This window comes from Protopterus annectens, chromosome 4.part1, assembly GCF_019279795.1.
Source record: "Protopterus annectens isolate FY-2018-M chromosome 4.part1, PAN1.0, whole genome shotgun sequence".
In the NCBI taxonomy this organism is placed as follows: domain Eukaryota; kingdom Metazoa; phylum Chordata; order Ceratodontiformes; family Protopteridae; genus Protopterus; species Protopterus annectens.
This window is the reverse complement of record NC_056734.1, coordinates 581,637,232-581,659,487: the sequence shown is the minus strand read 5'-3', so window position 1 is coordinate 581,659,487 and position 22,256 is coordinate 581,637,232. Positions and strand designations below refer to the sequence as shown.

General features: G+C 39.1%; 1 protein-coding gene across 2 annotated transcripts in view; it reads right to left on the bottom strand.

Moving 5' to 3' along the window:
* Window positions 1–22,256, bottom strand: part of FGF12 (fibroblast growth factor 12) — a 2,088,810-nt gene that overhangs the window by 861,741 nt on the left and 1,204,813 nt on the right. For both annotated transcript variants that reach the window (XM_044070389.1, XM_044070388.1), the window contains exon 3: window positions 21,051–21,154. In XM_044070389.1, the coding sequence (XP_043926324.1) occupies window positions 21,051–21,154 (104 nt within the window). The remainder of the gene's footprint in view (window positions 1–21,050; window positions 21,155–22,256) is intronic.

Here is a 22,256-nt window from a genome sequence, read left to right as displayed (position 1 = left end):
AAGGTACCTTCCAAATGCCCAAACCATTGAAAGTTTGACCAGAGTTAGATGAAGTCAATGGTCTGAGTGTCAAGCCTTTCAGAGCTTTCATGTCAACTGAAAGAGGGAGCCCATAGACATTAAGCCGGGTCAGTACTAGGTAAATAACAATCTGTGTCCTCACTCTGGAAAAAAATCATACAAACAATAAGAAATAGGGATGAGAGGGATCATTCAAACCTCAGTTGTTAGTGTAATTTTACTTACAAGACTGTTCTGTGTTCATCATTTGATTACTGTTGCAGTAGCTTCAGCTTTAGTTATGTGAACAGCACACTGCAGCTGAGAAGGTTTGGTAAGAGGAAGGATCAGGATCCAGAAGCTTCTGGGGAACGATTCTAGCAAAGACTGGACTACATCTGGAAAAAAGTCTAAATTGTAGCTGTTTGTAAAACTATATACAGAGGAACAAATTGTTGCTTCTACAATACTGCTAGTGCCCCCTGCACACCCATGTTTTCAGCAAGCCACTGATGAATCCAAGGCCCTAGCAGAAAGTGTCCTTATTCTGCATGGAACTGATTTGTTATGATGGAGAACAACATGGGACAACCATTTGGAAATAGTTTGCTTTGACATAGGTTGTACTTTTTTTTACCTTCATATTAAATAAATAAATGATCACAATTTCTGAAGGCTTTACTACTGTAAGATATTGCCTGAGTTATTTGAAGGCATACAGAATACAAAGAATTCTTTTTCCCTCATTTTATGTTTTGGAAAGAAGACAGGGAGATGGATAGCTTGGCTTAAAGTAAATGTGAATACTACTTTAGGCATAAATTGAAGAATTAGTTCTCAAAGGAGCACCATCTTTATGAAAAACGTGATACGGTTGACCCGCAGCGAGAGCTTGCAACTTGAGCACTCTTCTTGCAGAAGGCAGAGAAATCAGAAAACTGTTTTCTATGTAAAGAACCTTAAATCAGCCTGATGAACAGTTTTGATTGAGCAAGAGCTATTTTTTCCAAAACAAAATTAAGATCCATTGCAGGATCCACCTCTTTTCTAGGTGGACAGTTATGCAGAACCCCTTTCAAAAACATCTTAACATGATAATGCACTGAAAGAGGAGGATGAATGGACAGACATGCTGAAACGGTTGACAAATGAACATTGCTAGACATGTTCAAAAGGGCAGAGGATAATAACTTGCACAAATATTGTAGAACCAGAAAAGTATTAGCCATAAAAGGGTTTTGTTCATAGTATGGCACCAACTAGAAAAACTTTTCCATCTGCAAATGTAAGATTTCCTAATAGCAGATATCTTTGCCTGCTTTAAAATGTGCTGCACATTCTCAGAAAATAGGTGTTTAAAAGGCATTAAAACTCTGTCATCCAGGAAGTTAGTTGAAATTGTTTCAAGTTGTGGTGTAGCAAACAACCCTGTATTTTGTAAGAAAGTCAATTTGTTAAAGAAGCTTGTGGTAGTTGTCCTTGGCTATTTCTAAAAAAAAAAATGAAGAACCACTTTTTGCACAATTTTCCTTATTTTCATGATTTTCTTATATTTGTACAAGATCTCCTTTGTACAGGTTCATTTCCAGGAGAAAATTCTAAATTCTTGTTTGAATCCTTGCCATAGGATTGTTTTCTTGCAATGTCTCTTAGACACTTCATTTCAAAGAGCTGAGTTCCACAGGAAAAAGCAGATCTAGTCCTATTCCTTAGTTTTTCTATTCTGTCCAGGACTTCAGAAAGGGTATTACTCCTCATACTACGATTCACGGTATTTGTGATTCTCATGATTCCTCTATCCAGAATCCACATGACAAAGCTCTAGTGGCACCTAAAATATGTATGGCTCCAACATCAAAGGTGACTGCTTTCATGAATCCTGGTCTCCCCATTCTCTCTCTTCCAGCTCCAATACAGTCTGTAACTGATTATTCAGATGTTGGGGGGGGGGCTGTATCTTTGGGGGTAAAGTGAAGGGTCTCTGAAACAAAAATAAACATAAAAGAGATGCTGGCAGGTATAAATTCTCTCATCTCTCTCTCTCTCTCTCACTTTCTCAAAAATAGTTGCAGACAGCACCACAGTAATGTTGCAAATAAACAAAGAGGGGGTCCCAGATCTTAGCCGCTGTGCAGATTAGTAATGTTGGCCTGGGATATACCTTTGCAGTACAGTCTCCCTCTGCAGGTGTCTTACATTCCTTCAGAGCAACTCACTATGGTAGACAAGTTGAACAGGTCCAGGCACACCCTCATGAATGGAAGTTGAATCAGAGCTTCTTCCAAATTTGGTTCAGGTGTGAGAAACACCTCAGATAGAGCTATTTGCTTCAATTTACAACAAACAGCTAACAAACGTCTTCTCCAAGACTCCTTCCAGCAGGCTTAGAAAACAAATTCATTCTCATTTCCTTGGTGTGGAAAAACTCACAAATAGATCGAAACATATATTTTGAATGTTCTCCTGGAAATAAAGTCTGCAAAGGAAATCTTGTACCCAAATGAGAAATTCCTACACTAAGAAAAAGACTCTGCAAAGATAAGCAAGTCATTTAAATAAGGAAAAAGGTGAACACCTTGCAGTCTGCAATAGGGTATCACTGGAGCGAGACACTTAGAGAAGGGGTTAACTCCAAGAGTAATACAGAGAATTAATACTGTAATCCAGACACGGAAAACCCTTAAAACATTTGAAATCTGAGGCTATAGGAATATGATGATAAGTACCCTTTAAATCTAGGATTACCTAAACATGGAAAGTGGAATAAGTGGTAAGAGGGTGTAAAGGAATTCGGATATATGGAACTTTCAGAACTGATTAGAAAGGAATATCTAGGACTGGTCTTTATGCAGCTTCTTTCTTTGGCACCAGAAACATTTTTGAATAAAAACCTTTCCCTGTCAGAGAAAGAGAAACAGATTTTATGACCCAGGTCAGCAAACGTTAAATGGCAGGAGGGAAAGAGGAAATGTTTGATCTGGTGGATGAGGAGGAATGCTGTGAAAAGAAGGGAGTGCAGGACTCCCACTGCCATCTGTTCCCATGATGAATGACACTTGGGAACCATTTGTCTGAGACTATCTCTTGCTAAAGACAGAAAAATGAAGATGCAAATTTTGGAGGACATTTAAAGGTAGGAAGGGGAGCGGCCATTTGACGATAGTCATTCTGACTTATTGGACTGTTCTGTTTTCTGGAAAGCTCCCGTTTCTTTTCAGAGAATCCCTTGCCATTTATTTTTTTGAATGTCTGCATGCCAGAAATTTGCTGAGTCTCTTTGTTTTGCTTTTTATAAGACGATCCTGAGCTAGGGATGAAACTTTTAACACATATAGAGAAAGGCAGAATAATGTGATTCAGCAAATGAATCGGTTTCCCTCTCTCATTATACTTATTCAGAACCTCAGCAGCATATTGCCCATAAACAACCTCAGTATCAACAGCAGAAATCAAAATGTCAGCTTTAACATTCGCTGATAAATTTTGAAAATGTAACTACACAAACCTTCTCATGAAAGACTTGGCAGCTGCTATTCTAGAAGGAACATCAGCAGAGTCATAAGGACACTTCAAATAATGTTTTCTACTTGAGACATAGAAGTAATATGTGTATTCACAGAAGAAAGAAAAGTGTCTACAATATTTCACATATCCTCAAAGGAAGCAAGCAAAAATATTAACGTGAGCTTGGCAATTACAAATACAAGTGCGGCAGAGAATCGCACTGCTTTTACTAAATCTATACAAGGCTTTCCCATACTAATAAAAAAGGGAGGGATTACCATTTTCCAAATGTTTAGCTGCAGATGGACTTGACAAGGAAATCATTGCAGGGTCAGATCTGGGATTAGAAAATAAAATTTTTAAAACTGAGGAACTGCACACAATTTATTTGACTTGTTAGGGGCTGCATCCTTCACAGCCAGAAGAAAAGGAAGAACAGGAATAAAATGAGGAAATTCCATTTATAATAATTTATAACATATGCTCAAAGAAAATGGAATGTCACTATGTTCCCACTGAAACTACTGGTTCATCCTTGACATGGTTTCATAAAGAAAGAAACATTTTCCAAGGGAGAGCCAGAAGAAATACTTTCCTCAAAATCAGAATCAGTTACCTGGGGAGAGAAAAAAAGAGAAGTTGTTCCCTCACCACCATTCCCCTGTTCATCACAGTGGGAATCTTCAGAAAATTAAGAATTGCTTGATTTTTTTTTCTTTTCTTGGCAGTAATTCCAGAATGAAAAAGTGTTAACAACCTGAACGTAGCCAAATAAATCATACCTGTCTAAACAAAAAGACACAGGGGAAGATAAATGTTTAACTTTCTACTTCTTTTCAACAAGAATATCCATAGAAGTAGGCCATCTCCTATCAGAGACATCAACCCAGGGAACAGGCAACCCAATCTGAATAGATAAAGAAACATTTCCCACTCTTTCCTCCAAATGTGGCAAGAGGGGTTCTCCCATGCACATCAAGGACACTCCAAAGACCACAGGAGACATGTAGAAACCTTCGTCCACAGTGGCTGAAGGCACTACAACAAAAGAAATCAAGGAACAGCATGAGTGGTCTGAGGAACAAGAAATGGCAACAGCAGAGTTTCCCATCTGCAGCTGAGGTACAGTAATATCCTGCTGAATGGGCAAAGTCTGTCTGAAATTGTTCTTCTTTTCTGTGGCTGGAGGAACCAAGACTGGAAGAACCAGTAAGTTGTTCCATGGTAAAGCTGAAAAAGAAGCATGTAATTTGGGGTAAAATGGAAAGCAGCAGTCAGTACAAAGCTTATTACCAAAGAACACAGTGACAAGTACCACATATACTTACCCCAGCCACTGAAGACATTAAAAGGAGAACATTTTAACATAGAATTTAAATTAACCAATTTTACATTAAAAATAATATAAGAAGCGCAGTCTTCCAGCTTCACATGACAGTCCAACAAAAATTAAATAGCCAGCAAAAAAAAAAAAAAACAGTATTAATTAAATTGTGTAAGTTTCTTTTCCCTATTGGAAATGTATCTACCCATCAATAGAGAAATGCTAGCCAACCATCGATCCTCGAAAGTCCACAAGTAGAGTGCTCTTTGGTGGCAGGAAAGCTCTGATGGAGCTCTCAATGGTCTGGGCAAGTAGAAGGTGCCCTTTAACTTTGATGCCTACTAGTTGTTATATTCTGTGCAGGATATAACCCATATAGCTAAGTTTACTGCAGCAGTTATCAGATGATGAATATCGCAAAATGCAGTACTGTCTTCATGACTTAGTTATTTCTAGAATCAGTACTCATGAGGATATATTTTCAAAATAAATTGAACAGCAACATTTCATATCAATATTTTAGCAGCTGGTATAAAATGTACATCATAACTAATATTTGAAATTATCCTTAATAACAGCATTTAGGAAGAACATGTGACAGATTGTAGGGAAAACAAGTACTTAAATTGTTTCAAACCTGAAAGATATGTTTTCATATCTTAAAGGTTAGACTGAAATCTTCATCAAATCTCAAAATACTTCAAGCAAATGATCATTTTAGTTTATGAAACTGATAAAACATCCACATACTGCATACTATACTCAGTATTACATATTTCATTCACATCTATTCTTTTTTTCTAAACATTAATGTGAAATATTTGAAATGATTACTAAAGAAGAATGGGTGTAACTAAAATGCCCAGATAACCAGGAAGGTATAAATCGGTGATGTTAAAGTTCTGACATAATGGAAAGTACAATTGCGTAAGATGAACTTACCATAAGAGTAAATGTTTGAATGGTCACTACTGCAGTAGCTTTAGCTGTATGGGTTATATCCTGCCAAGGATATAACAGCCGGCCAGCTTCCAAAGCTTCAGGCACCTGTCATGTGTCCAAATTGTCAAGAAGCTCAAGCTGAGCTGAGTAAAAGATAAATTTGGGTGCAAACCCCTTGTCCGCACCATGGCATAAAAAAACAAGAGGGGATGGAGGGAGGGAGTGGCTACTGCAGCAGTGATTATTCAAACATCTACTGTTGTAGTTAGTTCACCTTATACAGCTATATTATGCACTTCATATTGATCACTGTTGCAGTGCCTTAGCTATATGGGTAAATTACTTGAAATAGCTTTGTCATGGTGAGTATGACAAAAGGCAATAGCCTGAGACAACCATTTGGAAATAGTCTGTGTTGACACAGGTTCTTCCTTCTTCTTATAGTCACAAGAAATGAACAAACTGATTAGAAGAGCTGAAAGATTGTACCCGAGTTGTCTGTGGACATCCAATGCATGGAGGATATCCTTTCTCCCTCATTTTTCAGTTCAGGAAAGAAAATGGGAAGATATTTTAACTCAAAATAAACTCAAGCTACCACTTTAGGCATAAAAGAAGGATAAGTTCTAAAAGAAAACCTGCCCCAATGGAAAAGGAGGTATGTTTGACTCACCATTAGAGCTTGCAACCCAGATACCCTTATCGCAGATGTCAGAGCAGTTAGTAAAACTGAGTTCATGTTAATAACCTCAAGTCAGCCAGAATAGCTGAGTTCAAATGGAGCAAGTGTTAGTTTCTCTAACACAAAATTAAGATCCCATGGAGGGGCCACCAGTTTACTTGGAGGATTCTTACATAAAAAAAAAAAACCCTTAGAAGAATGTTTTGACATAAGACTGCCTTGAATGAAGAGCATCCGTGGGCAGACATGCTGCTGAAATGGTGGATAAATCGAGTATTGATAGAGGAATAAGAAAGGCCATAGGATAGTAACTCAGACAAATATTGCCTAACAAGAAAACATCTATCCCTAAATGGGTGCTGTTTATTTTGTTTGAACTAGAAACTCTTCACCATTTGCTAATATGTGATTTTTGAGTAGCAGGCCTTCTTGCCTTCGTTAGTATCTGCTGCACTTCCTCAGGAAACAAGGACTAAAAGGAATTCACCATATCATCCAGGAGTCGACTGACGATGATTGGTAACATCACAATGTATCAGAGACACCTGTTTTTGTGTGAGTAGACCCATTCTGTGAGGAAACCTGTGGTAGCTGCCTCTGACCATTTCCAGAAGAAGGGAGAACCACGGTTTCCTGGACCAGAAGGATGTCACCACACTGTTCTATGGCATACAGGAACAGTCCTGTCCGAAGAAAATAAAAAGGCATTTGCCTTCCAGGCCTTTTTGCATGGAGTCCTGAAACAGAATGCTGCCAGTTGATTAATCAGAGAGAAGGCAAAGAGGTCGGCTTGAGGAAATCCCCACAGAAAATCAAATCTTGTTGAAAGATCCCCTAATCTAATCTCCATTCAAGAGGGACTGTCCTGCTCCTGCTAAACTTGCCTGCCACACAATTTTACTCTGACAGAATGAAGGATGCCTGTAGAGTGACACAGTGCATGAAGCAACATCCCAAGTTAACAAGGCTAGACTGTAAATTGGGATCCAACCTGGTTCACCCCTTTCTTGTTGATATATCACATGACTGTGGTATTGTCTGTACTCACTTGAAGAGGTCCTGGGTTCAGAGATGGTTCACAGAGTTGAGTGCCTTGATCAGGGAAAGCATTTCCTTGATATTTATGTGCTTGCATCTGTCCTTGGTGTCCTATACCCTCTGCATTTTTATCCCGCCAAAATATGCTTCCAAGACAAAGTCTGAAGAATTTGTGGTGACTGACTACATTAGAGCAGGGAGGGGGAAGTGGAGACACAAATTTAATGAAATCTATTTTCTCCACCAAAAGATTTCTCTTCTGAAAAATGCCATTACTGGTACATGAAAAGATAATGGGTATTGATGCTGGGACCAGATATTTCAGATATGACTGTATCTTGCTCATCTGTCACCTTGCCAGGGGTATAATGAGTATCATAGAAGACATGAGACCCAAAATCCTGAGGTATTCCCTCACAGTGACCAAAGTCTGAGTAGAAAAACTGAGAAATAGATCTAAATAAAGATCTATTTTATCATGTGGAAGAAAAGTTCTTTGAAATAAGCTGTCTAGTTGACATCCCAGGAACACAACTGTGTGAATAAGAGTCAATAAAGACTTTTGAATGTTCTTTTGAAATCCCAGCTTGAGCAAGAGGTCGCTCACCTGAGAAAGAGATTCCTGACATTTTGAAAAAAGACTGCAAAGATAAGCAAGTCATATAAATATGGAAAAATGCTGATACCCTGTAGCCTGCAATGTGCTATTATTGCAGCCAGAAACGTTGTAAATACTCTTGGTGCATGGGACTGTCCAACAGGTAAAGCAGAGAATTGATAATGTGATCCAGACACACAAAACCTTAAGTAACATGTTAAGTCTGGATAAACAGGGATGTGATCATAAGCATATTTTATGTTTAGCTTTGCCAGGAAACTTGGCAGAGGAAGAAGAGGTAACAGGTTGTGAAGTGGCATCCTTTTGAATTTGAGCACTATCACAAACACATTTAGGAAAGAAATTTCCAGAACTGATCTCTAAGCACTTTCTTTCCTTCTTTGGCACTGTGAACATCCCCAGTTTGGAAGGAGGAACTGGTCCTCTCACTGCTTCGGATAGCATGTGAAGACGAACTGGTAGAAGCAAAAGAGTCTGATCTGGAGAATGAGAAATGACCCTCACCCAGAAAACAGGATTTCTTCACACTGCCATCTGTAACTCTGATAAATAATTTTCTGAAAAAAATCTGTTAAACAGAAAAATGGAGATTCAGACTTTCTGAAAGAAAAAGGGGGCCAAGATGGGGGGGGGGGCAAAAGGCTTCTTGAATAGTTATTCAGCCTTATTGAACTGTCCTTGGTTTTGAGAGATTCAAAACTTCTTTTTGGAACCTCCTTGCCACTTTTTCTTAAACATACATTTATCTAAAATATGTTGAGTGTCTATTCTGTTTTTTGCCAAAGTTGTATGTGGAGAAAGAAAATCCCTTGGAAAATTTGGAAAAGACTGGTTGAAAATCTTACAGATTCTCTGGATCAGCTTACTAGTTTCATCACACTTTTGATCACCTCTGCAGCAGAGGAGTCAAACTCTAAACCTCTATCCAAGGGAGAATTTAAAATCTCATTTTTATATCATCAGGGAGGTTATGAGAATGCATCCAAGCAAACCTCCTTAAAACAGTAAGTGGCCACAGCCCTGTGAGAACTGACAGCAGAATCATACACACATGCTGCAAACAATGAATATCAATCTGTGCAGCATAAGAAATGTAGTTTATTTAATGTAGATTTTTCTTCACAAGAAGAAACTGCACATAAAACATTCCTCATACTTTTACAGTTTGTAAGAACAAACTATTACACATTTTCCCATACCTATCAATATTTTCCCATCCTTATTAGAAAAAGTAGGATTGGAATTAAATGAGTGTTTAGCAGCAGTGGAATCAGCTAAGGCTATAGCTGCTAGGTCAGGTTTGGGAATAGTATATAAAAATTTAAAAGCCTGAGGAGCAGCTGGCTAACTAACAGGGAAATTGCAGGCAGAAACACAGGCATCCTCTAAAGCTGACAAAACAGGAAGAATGGGTGTAGGTTCTGGAAAATCTTTCTGTAATAAATTATAGTATTCTCTGAGGGACTGAGAAACATCAATGTTCTCCCACAGAAAACACTGGAACATTCTAGCAATATTCTCAGAGAAAGAGAAAGAGCAACCTGTTCTAAGGACAAAGCCCTGAATCCACCCCTTCATCTTCCTGTTCAGGTTCAGAATCTTGAATCTCTTCAGGAAAAGAGGAATCCTTATTGCTTTTACCAGAAAGTACTTTATAAGAAGGAATGATAGCCTGAATTAAACCATGAGCAAGTCCTAGTAAACTACTCCTATCCAAACAAATTTCAGGAGGAGTAGATACATGATTGGTTTTCTGCTTCCTTTTTGATAGGAAAAATTAGGAAAACCATTTTACTTATGGCAGCTGCTGCTTCCTGAGGGATACACAGCATTTTGACACTGCAGGGAAAACTTCCCTGTTATCTCTCCCAGGTCCGACAAGAGTGGTTCTCCCTTGCCCAGTGAGGGAACTCCAACCGATGCAGAGGGCATGGCTAACCCCTGGTCCATAGTGGTTGCAGTGCAAGTGCTACACCAGAGGGAATCCGGCATAAAATATAAGTGTTCCAAGGTACAACAAATAGCCACAGCAGAGTCATCTACCTATGGCTGAGGTAAATTGCTAGTCTGCTGTGGCGGCAAAGGCAATTTCTTTAAATGTTTCTTTTTGTGGCCGGAGGAAGTACCAGCCATGGAACTGCCAATCTGTTCCATGATCAAGCAGAAGATGGTGCCTTTTTTCCATGGAGAACAAGCAACAAATGCCTGTAAAATTAATTGTTGCAAAACTTATTTTTTTGTTATTAAAACACAGTAAAAAGCACTTTAAAATAATATGGGAGCCCCACAATAGAAAAATAAACAGAATTTCTCCATAGGAAATATGTTTTCATTTAGTTTACACTACTTTCAAGCTGACCGAAAACAATGAGTGCTCTGTTTAAAAGAACTTTACAGTTTCACAACAGTCCAACACAATACTCCTACCTTTAAAATAACTTTACTGAAAAGGAAAGTAAAAAAACTACAAAAATATTAAGAAAATTGAAGTTTTTTTTTTTTTTCAAAGGGAATTTATTTGCTCAGCAAAGGAAAGCACAAGCCAACCATCAATCCTCAAAAGCATCAGAGGAGTGTACTCTTTGGCAGCAGTAAAGCTCTAAAGGGCTTTGCACACAAAATCATTTTTTAGTCAGCTCAGCTCAAGCTGCTTAACAGTTTGAGTACATGGACAGTGCTTTATGAGCTGACCGGCTGTTTTATCCTCAGCAGTATATAACCCATATAGCTAAAGCTACTGTTACAGTGATCAATATGAAGAATATCTGTTAATTATACATATGACAGTTCTATGTATTCTTGCACATCAGGATGTTTTTCCTTAATACAACATTTTTCTATTTAGCTACATTTGATAGAAAAGAGGTGACACAGAATACCATGCCTCATGTAAACATTTGTAGAACAATGTGTTCTAGCAACCACTTCCAACAAATATGTAGGGCAGCACAATCATTCTCAACTTAAGTTTAGCTAAAAAAATGTCAAATTTTATTATTTCATCTTATTAAAAATGCAGATAATTGGATTTTAACTCCACTGCCAATCATGAGCAGTCAGGTGATCCGCTGTGGCGTCCCCTAACTGGGAAAAGCCGAAAGAAGAAGAAGAAGAATCATGAGTACAAACTACTTAATTCAGGAGACAGCATTCCTGAAACTTACAAATTGCTTTCCTGATTATTCAAAGTCTTGCTGAGTGTACAAAAGTGAATGAGTCTGTTTATAGGTTCATAGGTTCATAGGTTCATACTAGGCTATCTGCCCGAGGGCATTTACAAGCCTAGCCCATAGTTTTGTGGCTTACGCCACCCCTTTAGTATGGGGAACTATACCCATTATTTTGCTGTGCCTCTGTCGAGCAGTGACACTGAGGTAATCCCTGGGGTATATCTGCGATCTCCCATCCATTGGTCAAGATTTCTCTTGAACAAGGCCAGCGAGGTGCTCTGCCTCACATGTACCGGGATTTTGTTCCACAGCATAGGGAGTCTTTGGGTGATGAATCTATCCCTCCAGCATGTCCTATTAATAGCCGTGTCGAGGTTTAAGTCTCCCGCCCTTGTGGCTCTGATGGATCTATATTTTTTGAGGTGAAGCATATTCATCAAATCTGGGTTTGACATGGCCTTGTATGTTAGGCAAAGGTCACCTCTGAGCAGCGGTGGCGACTGAATAGAGCTGGAGTTCTTTCAGTCGGGCAGCATAGGACAGATTTTTGAGACCTTTTATCCTTTTGGTGAGGAACTTTTGTGGCCTCTCCAGCTGCTGCAAGTGTCGGGTCAGATACATTCCGAATGGGGCATTGTACTCAATCATTGGTCTGATGAGTGATGAGTAAAGGGAGACAATGACCTCCCTTGATCTAGATGAGAATCCCTTCATGATAAGGTGGGCAATGTAGAAGGTTTTCCTAACTACTTTAGCTACATGGGTGTCGAATGACAGACTACTATCAACCTGGGTCCCCAGGTCCCTGATAACTTCTTCTGTGCTCAGTGGATTGCCACCTATTTGGTAGCTAGGGGTAATCTTGTTTTTCCTGAAGGGTATGACTATGCATTTTTTGGCATTTAACTTTAGGCTGTGGTTCTGGCACCAGTTATCCGTTTCTGTGAGACCCTTCTGAAGGATATCTGTGTCAGATGTGTTTTCTACTATGGCGCCCAGTTTGCAGTCATCTGCAAACTTTGTCAGCCATAACCCTCCTGTGTTTGCTTGTACTTCGGAAAAGTAGATGCCAAACAAGAGTGGGCCCAGGACTGAGCCCTGTGGGACACCACTTGTGACAGGGTTTGAGTCTGACATGGCGCCAGCAACTCTGACCCTGTAGGTTCTGTCACTCCGCCAGTTTGCAACCCATCTTGTGATGTATGGGTTAACATTTAAGCTGATGAGTTTTTCAATGATACCCGAGTGGGGTATTGTATCGAAGGCCTTAGCCAGATCGAGGTAGGCTGTATGGACTGCCTTTCCCTCATCAATGGCTTTGGTGACTGTTTCGAAAAAGTCAACCAAGTTTAAAAGGCATGATCTGCCTTTGACAAAGCCAAACTGGGTTGGATCCAAAGTCTGCAAATTCCCTATGTCTTTATTTATGAGGTCCATTATGATCCTCTCCATGGCTTTGCAGATAAGGCTTGTCAAGCTAATGGGCCGGTAATTTCCAGGGTCTGTGGAGGCACCGCCTTTGTGAAGTGGGACCACAGTTTCAGTGCGCCACTCCCTGGGTACGTATCCAGAGGTAAGACTTTGATTAAACAGTTGTCCTAGCTGTGGGTTTAATTCCTCATTGAGTTCGTGGAGCACACAGCCGGGGACACCATCAGGTCCCATGGATGCTGGGTTTTTTGCTTTGGTGAGAGCAGTTCTCACTTGGGCGCTGGAGATGTTTGGGGGGCTGCACTCGTTTGGTATAGATATCTCTCCTTTTGGGGGAGGAGAAGTTTGCACTGAACCTGTCAGCCAGTATGTTGGCAATGTCTGTAGGATCAGTAATCTTCACATCATTTTGAACTAGTTCTGAGCATATCTGGGAGTTTCCTCCTAGGTTTCTAACATAGCTAAAGAAGGCCTTATGATTGTCTTTTGAGTCTTTAGCTATTTTTCTCTCGAAATTTGCTTTGGATGATTTTATGAGAGCTCTTAGTTTTTTATTTATAGTGATCAAGGGTGTCTTACCTTTTAAGGATTTTGCTCTATCTTGTAGTAGCTTCCTCCTTTTGTTGTAGAGTTTGTTTATGGCTGGGGTCCACCAGACTGGACGCTTGCCTTTGGTACAAAGAGTCTTTGTTTTGCTTGGGATTGCCTTATCCATGCAGTCCTGCAGGTGCTGGTAGAAGGCATTTGTAAGTGATTCAGCGGCTTGAGTATTGTTTTCCGCCGGCTCGGGGCCCTGAAAGGAGACCACGCTAGTCTTTAGAAGTGTGAAGTCGGCTTGAGAAGTTCTTTACTGTGGTCTTTTTTATTTCAGGTGGGGGTGGGATGAGGACCTCCAGCGAGATTAGTTTGTGATCTGATCTCACCAGTGAGGGGTATACTTCCGGTGTTGAACATTGTGCTCCCATGTTCGTGATGATGAGATCAAGTATGTTATCTCCTCTTGTGGGGATGGTGACTAGTTGTTCCATGGCATTTGAGTTTATGAATTCCAGGAACTTTTGGGCTAGGGTGTTTGGGCTTGAGTAGTGTTCCCAGTCTATATTAGGGTAATTGAAGTCACCTAGTATGATGGTGTTTGGTGATACATTTATCCCCTCTAGTGTTTCCAGGAAGGCCATGTGAGGTTCCTGAGTTTGTGAGGGTGGCCTGTAACATGCTACAATTTGCAGAGCAGTCTTGCCTATGGTTAATTGCACCTGGATGGTCTCCGATGCATCGTGTGTTGTCACCAGTCTTGAGGTGTGGGTGTCCTTGATGAATATGGATACCCCCCCTCCTTTCTTGGTATTGTCCGGATTTTGGGGCGGAGCATGATATGAGGTAAAACCTGATAGCGCTGGGGTGCTCTCAGGAGCCTTGAACCAGGTTTCTGTCACAGCACAGACATCGATGTTCTCCATACTGAGAAGGGCCTCGAGTGCGTGCATTTTGAGATTTAGACTTCTGGCATTGAGCAGCATTACCTTTAGTTTTTTTCCTTTTTTGTGTTCTAGGGTGGTAGGTTTAGAATTTGAGCCTTGCCTAAAAAAGGCACTATGGGGGTGGCAAGAGCCTTTGCCAATATCCGGAATCCCAGGGGGAGTCATTAATAAAATACACATGTAACACCCACAGGTTTGTAAAAATATGAACAAACATTTAAAGGTTGCAAAAATGCCACATGCTGTGCAGCTAACATTTAAGAAGGTAAGTAACATTCTTCAGAAAAAAAAGCATCACACATGACTAGGCCTTTTTGCTTTCAGCCTTTCCTTTAGAAAAAAAAATAGCCCATGTCACATATTACCACAAATGAAAAACACACTAAGTGGCAATCTGACACTATTGAGTGAAAATATGGATGTTTTGCTCACTGTAAACAATAAAAACAAGGAAAAGTAACTAAAATCAGAGATCTCTGATATTCAGAAGAAAGATGTCTGAGAAACCATATGGAGGTGACAATCACTACTATTTAAAAGACAATGATCTAGTGTATGTGATAAAAGAAACAATAGAATGAGCGACCTTCAGAATACTAAGATAAGCTATTGTGGCACAGTTAGTTAATGAGTCTGACAGCCATCCTGAATGCTGCACTCAAATTAGTCAACCCAAAATATGTACAAGTAGTTTAAAAGTGAAAATTGAGATAGTATGTAATGGTTGTACAGAATGGTCCTGAACCTAAGTTAAGTACATGTTAACACAGCCACATAGCCATGATGAAATGCATTTTATAAATGTAACCACCATTTGCAACACTTATGTAGAAAGCGCAAACTAGTGTGTTACAGTGAGCTCCTGAAGCTGTAATGCATTATGATAGAAGCTATGTTGCAGTAAGGTATGCCCCTTCAAAAATACTCCCAAAGACAAATTTGAATTTATGACAACACTGGTACACTTGGCGTTCTGCTTATCATCTCACATCTGCATATGAAGATAAATGTCAGTAAGACAGCATCTATGAGTATATCTGCACAATAGGAGTATTACTGCTTGGCTGTATCACTGTTGGATGTTAGTATTTCCGTTATTTGATGATGGAGCTACACCTTATCACACAAGTTACTATTTCTGGGTGATTACTTACAAGTTCAACAAACCTCCCTTCATCAATACTAAAACCATGGACATACAAACCACTGACACTCAAATTACTGAAGAACAATTTTTTTAGCAGAGTTGAAGCACGTCTATACCACAAACCTTTGCATTACTCATATATACAGAGTAATGCTATGATCGCAGGACACAAGAAATAAGTGGAAAATTTAGTTACTCTGATCAGTGATATCATAAAAACTTGCTGTATTATAATGTATTACATCTGCATATATTTTAAAACACTCTAAAGTCTTGTTTCAACAAAATATTCTTGAAATATCATATCTTTAACTAAACATGCACTAATATTCCAGCCAAACCTATTGCTTACAATGTACAAAAACTAAAACATTACACAAGTTTCAATGATGTGGGACTTGAATAATTAAAATCAATAAATAAATGTGTCCCTCTTGTTGAAACACTACTTGATACAATGTACGTTTTTCCTCAGGATACACGTAATCTGTTTGCTTTTGTATGTGCAAGTAATAACATATAAGATGATTTTTTTTCTGTCTGGCACTAGGCTACATTCCTGATAGTCTGTCAAATTTGCTGTGCATAGGATCATATGAGATTATTAGGCTATCAACCTGGAGGTCATTTTAAGCCTAGACATTTCAACCCAATGTAATACCGTAGAGGTACTAGTCAATATCTAAGATTGCATTTAGTGATGACTGCCCATGTCCAGGAGGGTTGTGAGTGCTATCCCCGGTAAGAATTTATGGTGTCCCATCCACTCAACCAGGTTCCTCTTGAACAATGTCATAGAGGTACTCTGCTCCAAATGAATTGGTAGCCTGTTCCAAAGCCGTGGCAGTTGCTGGGAGATAAATCTGTCCCTCCAGCATGTCCTATTTAAGTCGCAGGCCATATTTAAGTTCCTGGAATGGGTAGCCTTAGACCCATTTTATTTACAGATATGCAGTAAGTTCATCAGGTTTGGGTCTTGGGTTGCTCTGTAGGCCAGGCATAAGTCAACCCTAAGAAGTCTATACGATATGTAGTATAGAGACAGAGATTTCAGTCAGTCCGTGTAAGGCATACGTTGGAGGCCCTTGATCTTCTTTGTTAGAAACCTCTGAGGCCTTTCTAATTGCTGTGAATGCTTAGTATGGTACATATTGAATAGGGCATTATACTCAATTATGAGTCAGATAAGTGCCGAGTATAGGGGGTTATAACTTCTTTAGCTGTAGAGGTGACACTTTTACTAATCAAGTGAGCTATGTGGAAAGCTTTCCTTGCAATGGTAGGCACGTGGTGGTCGAAGTTAAGGTCATGGTCAATCTGTGATCCCAGGTCCCTTACCACTTCATGGGTACTTATGTATCGTTGTTGATTTGATACTGTGAAGGGACATTGTTTTTGCCAAAAGGTATGATGACACATTTCTTTGCAATCAGTTTGAGACCGTGAGTAATACACCAGTTGCTGGTCTGTGTGAGACCATCTTGGCGTATACTGACATCATCTGGGGATTCAATGATTGCACCTAGTTTGCAGTCGTTTGCAGACTTGGTCAGCCACAACCCTTTAGTTTTGACCTGAACTGCTAAGAAGTATATGCCAAACAGTAGGGGGCCCAGCACTGACCCCTGTGGCACCTCACTTGTAACAGGTCTGCTGGTTGATGTGCAGTCCCCCACATTGATAGTATGTGTCTGGCTTGTGAGCCTGTTGGCAACCCATCTTACAATGAAGGGGGTTACATTCAGTTTAATACATATATTGGCAATGCTTGAATGTGGGATTGCATCAAAAGCCTTTGCCAAGCTGAGGTATGCTGTGTGCACAGATTTGACCTCATCAGTGGCCTTGGTCACACTTTCAAAGAAGTCCACGAGATTTAAAAGGCAAGATCTGCCCTTCATGAAGACCAATTGAGTAGGGTCCAGGGTTTTAAGGTCACCTATTCCTTTATTTATGAGGTCCATAATGATATGTTCCATGAACATGCTTGGGTCCTACGCTTTAGGTTATGTACATAGCTGTAAAAGGCCTTATATTTATCCTTGGCAGTACTTGCTAGGTTTCTCTTAAAGGAGCTCTTGGATGATTTGACAAGTTGTCTTATTTCCCTGTTAAGGCTGAGGAGGGTGCTTTTCCAATGCTGGGTCCTTGTCTTTGTTTTTCTGGGCAGCATTTTTTTGCATTTATTGTAGTGTTTGTTGTTGCTGGAAGTCCACCATGGCAGCTTGATTTTACTCTAGGCTCTGACTTTGATTCTGTCTGATACAGCCAAATTTATACACTTATGCAAGTGATTGTGGGGCTTTAGTGTAATCTTTAGCATAGTTAGCAGTTTCAGCTTGGGCTGGGGCTTAGAATTATTTACACCTTCACGTAGAAGGTTATAGTTTGCCATAGTGAAGTTTTTTCGTCTGATTTCACTCTTTGTGAGTTCTGTTGTTGGTGTCAGTTTGAAAGTGACTGATTTGTGGTTTGTTTTAACTAATGAGGATTCAACGGTTGCAGTTGTGCACCTGTTTGACATGTTGGTGAGGACCAGATCTAGAATGTTTGTTCCTTTTGTCAGAATATGGACAATTTTCTTCAGAGCATTTGAATTCACAAAGCCAATGAACTTTTGTTTTAGCGAGTTTGTGCTAGAGTAGGCTTCTCAGTTGATGGTTGGATAACTGAAATCCCCCATAACTCGTGTGTTGGTAAAATCTGGATTGCTTTCAGTTTGGTTAGTAAGACATGGAGAGGGATCTATAACTAGCTAGGACTTGAATGGGGGGTCTTATCCACTGTAACCTGGACCTGGAGTAACTCCATGGTATTGTCTAGTCTAACTAGACATAAGGTGACTTACTTTCTGATGTAGACTGAAACATCCCCTCCTTTTGTTTTCACACATTCTTTATGTGGTCTAAAGACATGGAAGGCATTGTAGCCTTGCAGGGCTGGGGTGTTCTCTGAGGCCTTAAACCAGGTTTTTGTGACTGCACATGCATCTAAATCTTCTAGTGACAGAAGTGCTTCCAGGGAGTAGATTTTTTTGTTTAAAGTCATAAAATTTAACAGCATGACCTTTATTTTGTTCTGATTGGTTAATTTCACATCAGTAATGTTGTTTTCGAGACCTTGCCTAAAAAAAGGCACTATGGGGAGGCAAGAGCCATTGGCAGCAGACAAAAGCCTATGGGTGCCAGGTGCAAACCATCTCTGGCAACGCAGCAAGGTTTGTCAACCATGGCTTCCCAGGCAGACAAGAACTGGATGTCCTTGGAATGACACCAAAAACAAAGCTAATTATTAAAATCAGTCATTTTTTGTTTATACTGCAGCATCATTCTAGGTGAGGGCAGTATGCTGCTCAAGGCAGGGGACATGCCTGCCTGGGACACATACACAAGCACAAATATGTCTCTCTTCATATAGTCCAGTGAGGTACATCTCAGGACATTCACATGATCATATACTATGACAGAGTCATAATGGTACTTGTTGCTGAGAGACCTGAGTACGTGTGATTTAGAGAATCCTGGCACTGGACAGGCAGCTGGCTATGACTTTCTCCTTGTCTAACCTGGTGAGTGGGACATCTGTGTGTCTCACTATTGAGTCTCCAATGATAAACAATCTTGGTTTTTGAGTGTTGTGCCTTATGGACTTGGTGGGTGACACAGTGGTGTTGCTATGTGTCATGGGTGCTGTGGAAACTGTATTAGCTGTAGTAGACTTGTGTTTTGGAGGTCTCTGGTGTTTCTTTATGTTTTTTGAGAAAACCTCCAAGCATGTGGATTTATGTGTTTGATGTGTACTATGTGTATGAGTAGTGGTACTATGTGAATATGCAGTGGTGAGTGAGTTGACAACCTTTTCTATGTTACTGTATTTGAGTGAGAGACAGAGCATGGATTCTAGATTCTTGGTGTAAATACATCTCTGTACTAGACTGCGTTATTAGTAGAGGGTTGTCTGTGTACATGATGCAATTGCTACACTGCTTCAAGAGACCCAAGTCAACAAGACTGGCAGGCGAAACAAGGGTATTCCAACTGTCCATAATGCTAGGTTGAAGACTGTTGTCAATAGGGGTGGATTTTCAGAAATGATCATGGAGGAACTCAGTGAATGCATATTTCTGCCAGGGGTTTAAGGGAAAATTTGTTGAATTTAACTGCCCGGCTTTGGCACACAATTGTGCGGTAGTGCACAGTGCTGCATGATGTGCAACAAGCAGAAACCTGCTCAAATGCAGACAGAAGCTAAATTTGAAAAAAAACACTCTAACAAAATTCAAAAGGACCAATGAGGATGCTTATTCCAAGCCCTAGACCATCATCCCTTTACCAGGCAGGTGCCAGTCAAACATAATTCTCTCACAAAAGTGCAGACAGGCCCCTTCCAATCCAAGATTGCCTGGAAAATATGCTCAGAACAAACAAACCACTACAAACAGTTCCAGAAGCAGCTGGCCTGGATCTGGACTATGCTACAGCTACTAGCTACCATAGTTTCAGTGGGAAACACTAGAGAATGTTTAACACAGCAGAAAAATAGCAGTGAGACACTGAAAAATGTTTAAAACAGCAGTAAATAAGCCAGGAGGCTCTAAAGAATTATTTAAACAGTTAACAGATCAGTTAATTAAATACTGCTTGGTGGAAAAACTAGAGCAGGCAGAACAGATAGCTTTAAAACTGTGAAAAAATACCAGTAAATACTTAACAAGCAGTGCAAATAACAAGAAATCTTACTAAACAGTGAAAACAGAAATAAAATTTGATTTTACAGGCACAGTGTAGCAGGTAATTGCAGTATAACAGAGTAGTTTAGTACACAGTAAACAGATAACAGTATAAAAGTAGGCAGCAGGCAATAAAAAGTGCAGTAAATAGTATAAGTAAGCCAAAAAAAAAACAGGCAACTTATGTTTTTTGGAAACTCAGAATCAGCATTGTAGCTGATAGCCCACCTCAGTTCAACTTGGTACAAACAAGCCTAAGTGTTATATTTTATTTAAAATATGTAAAATTTTATTTAAAAGACATAAAAACTAATATGCTAGGACTACAACGTCTACCAAGGTCATTTACCAAGAGGGCACAACAAATCTGCTTAGTTACTTATCTGAACTGAAAATGTTGCTTTAGTAGATGCCCGTTGCAATCATGTTCAGCAAAACTCTCAATGGTTCATCAATATGAGATGTACATTAGTTTTACACAGAATTTGTATGGACTCTGTAATAATGTCTTTGTCTTTGACTGCTATACTGAGATGATTGATCTTCAAAAGTAATCAAGTAATTTAATTTAGAAAGCTAAAGCAAAAGGGTATAGCACACAAGGTTATCTCAGCTAAATTCAGAATATACTGTATAATTCCTTATTATTCCTAATGTTCATTCACTCGTTTGCTAGTTATGCTATACTACTGAAAGCAAAGACTGAAAGTCATAAATTAAGGATAACAAATACAGGGTATTTAGAGTATAATGAATGAACTCATTATGAAAATCAGTAAATTGCCCATGCTGAGAAGTGTCAAGAGTTAAAGCCTTATATGCTTTACATGCAAGGTCACTTTCTAATCTGGAGAGATATGAACTTAAATTGAAATTAAAAGTATGGTCACATGTTTTCTAGTAAAGAACAGAACAAGATTCGTTTAATATACAGCATGCATTATTTAATTATCCTTAACAGAATAAGTGAAAACAGGACTTACTGAACTGTACAGAAAGCCTTCACCATTCATTGCTATATACAGGCCTGCCTTCACTCCTTGAATTGCTACCACACGCAAACCAACAGGGATCAGATTGAATAGAGCTGCAAAACAGAAGTTAAAAACTCCAGTTAAAATGAAAATCATTATTCAAAAGTGACATAAAACCAAGGGATAAGTATTTTTGTCTTGTCTAAAAAATTCTGAGGTCAGTCTCAAGTACAAGAAGTATATGACTTTGAGTGAATAATAAATGTTACTGTAACAAAGGGATGTTTTGTTTTGGTGCTAAACACAACGTTTAGAATGTATAAGTTACAACACATATGGAAAAGCATCAGTGTATTTTTAACAAATTGCCATATATACTTGCTGCATTCCTCTCTTAAAGGTAGCATTTGAGAATACCACCATAAAATGTATTTGCAATTTCTAATCTTCCTTTTTATTTGAATGATTTATTTTACTTGGCAAGACCGCACTGTTAAACATGAACATACGTTTTTTGTCTGCAAGTGTTAAAAAGATATTTCCAAAGTAAAAAAAAAAAAAAAACAATATGGAAACAGGGCACACTTGGAAAAATATTAAATATATACTCTGTTAGATAAACTCTTGAAATTCAGACTCTAGTCCTGACATTAAGAAAAGTTCAACATATCTCACAAAAGTATTTTAAACACTAAAGCACTGTAACACAGAGGTGATTAATGCATTTTTATTTGATCAACATATGTTTGGCAATTACTCAAGCTTTCAGACTAACATCAGCCCTTCACACAGAATAATTAAGTTACTGACATTAGATACAGTGTGTAAATATTCACTTTTCCCTAAAGAGAGTAATACACATTTTCTTTCATACTGGCTAAAAAGACACTAAAAAATTCCAGAAAGTGTGTAGCTCAGATGCTGTGTGTGTGTGTGTGTGTGTGTGTGTGTGTGTGTGTGTGTGTGTGTGTGTGTGAGAGAGAGGAGGAGATTGTATGTGCATGAAACTTCAGAAGACAAGTTTATGACCTGCCATACAGTTCTTCCAGCATGTTACGTTACAGTTAGTATTCATTTAGCAGAGAAAGTAAAAGCTCAAATGACTTGATGCTTAATTAGACAATAAATCATAGCAAAAGAGATGTATAGGGATATTAGTTATATTCAGTGAACATTACAATTTATAATTTGTAAATCTGAACAAGCAGTCTTTGA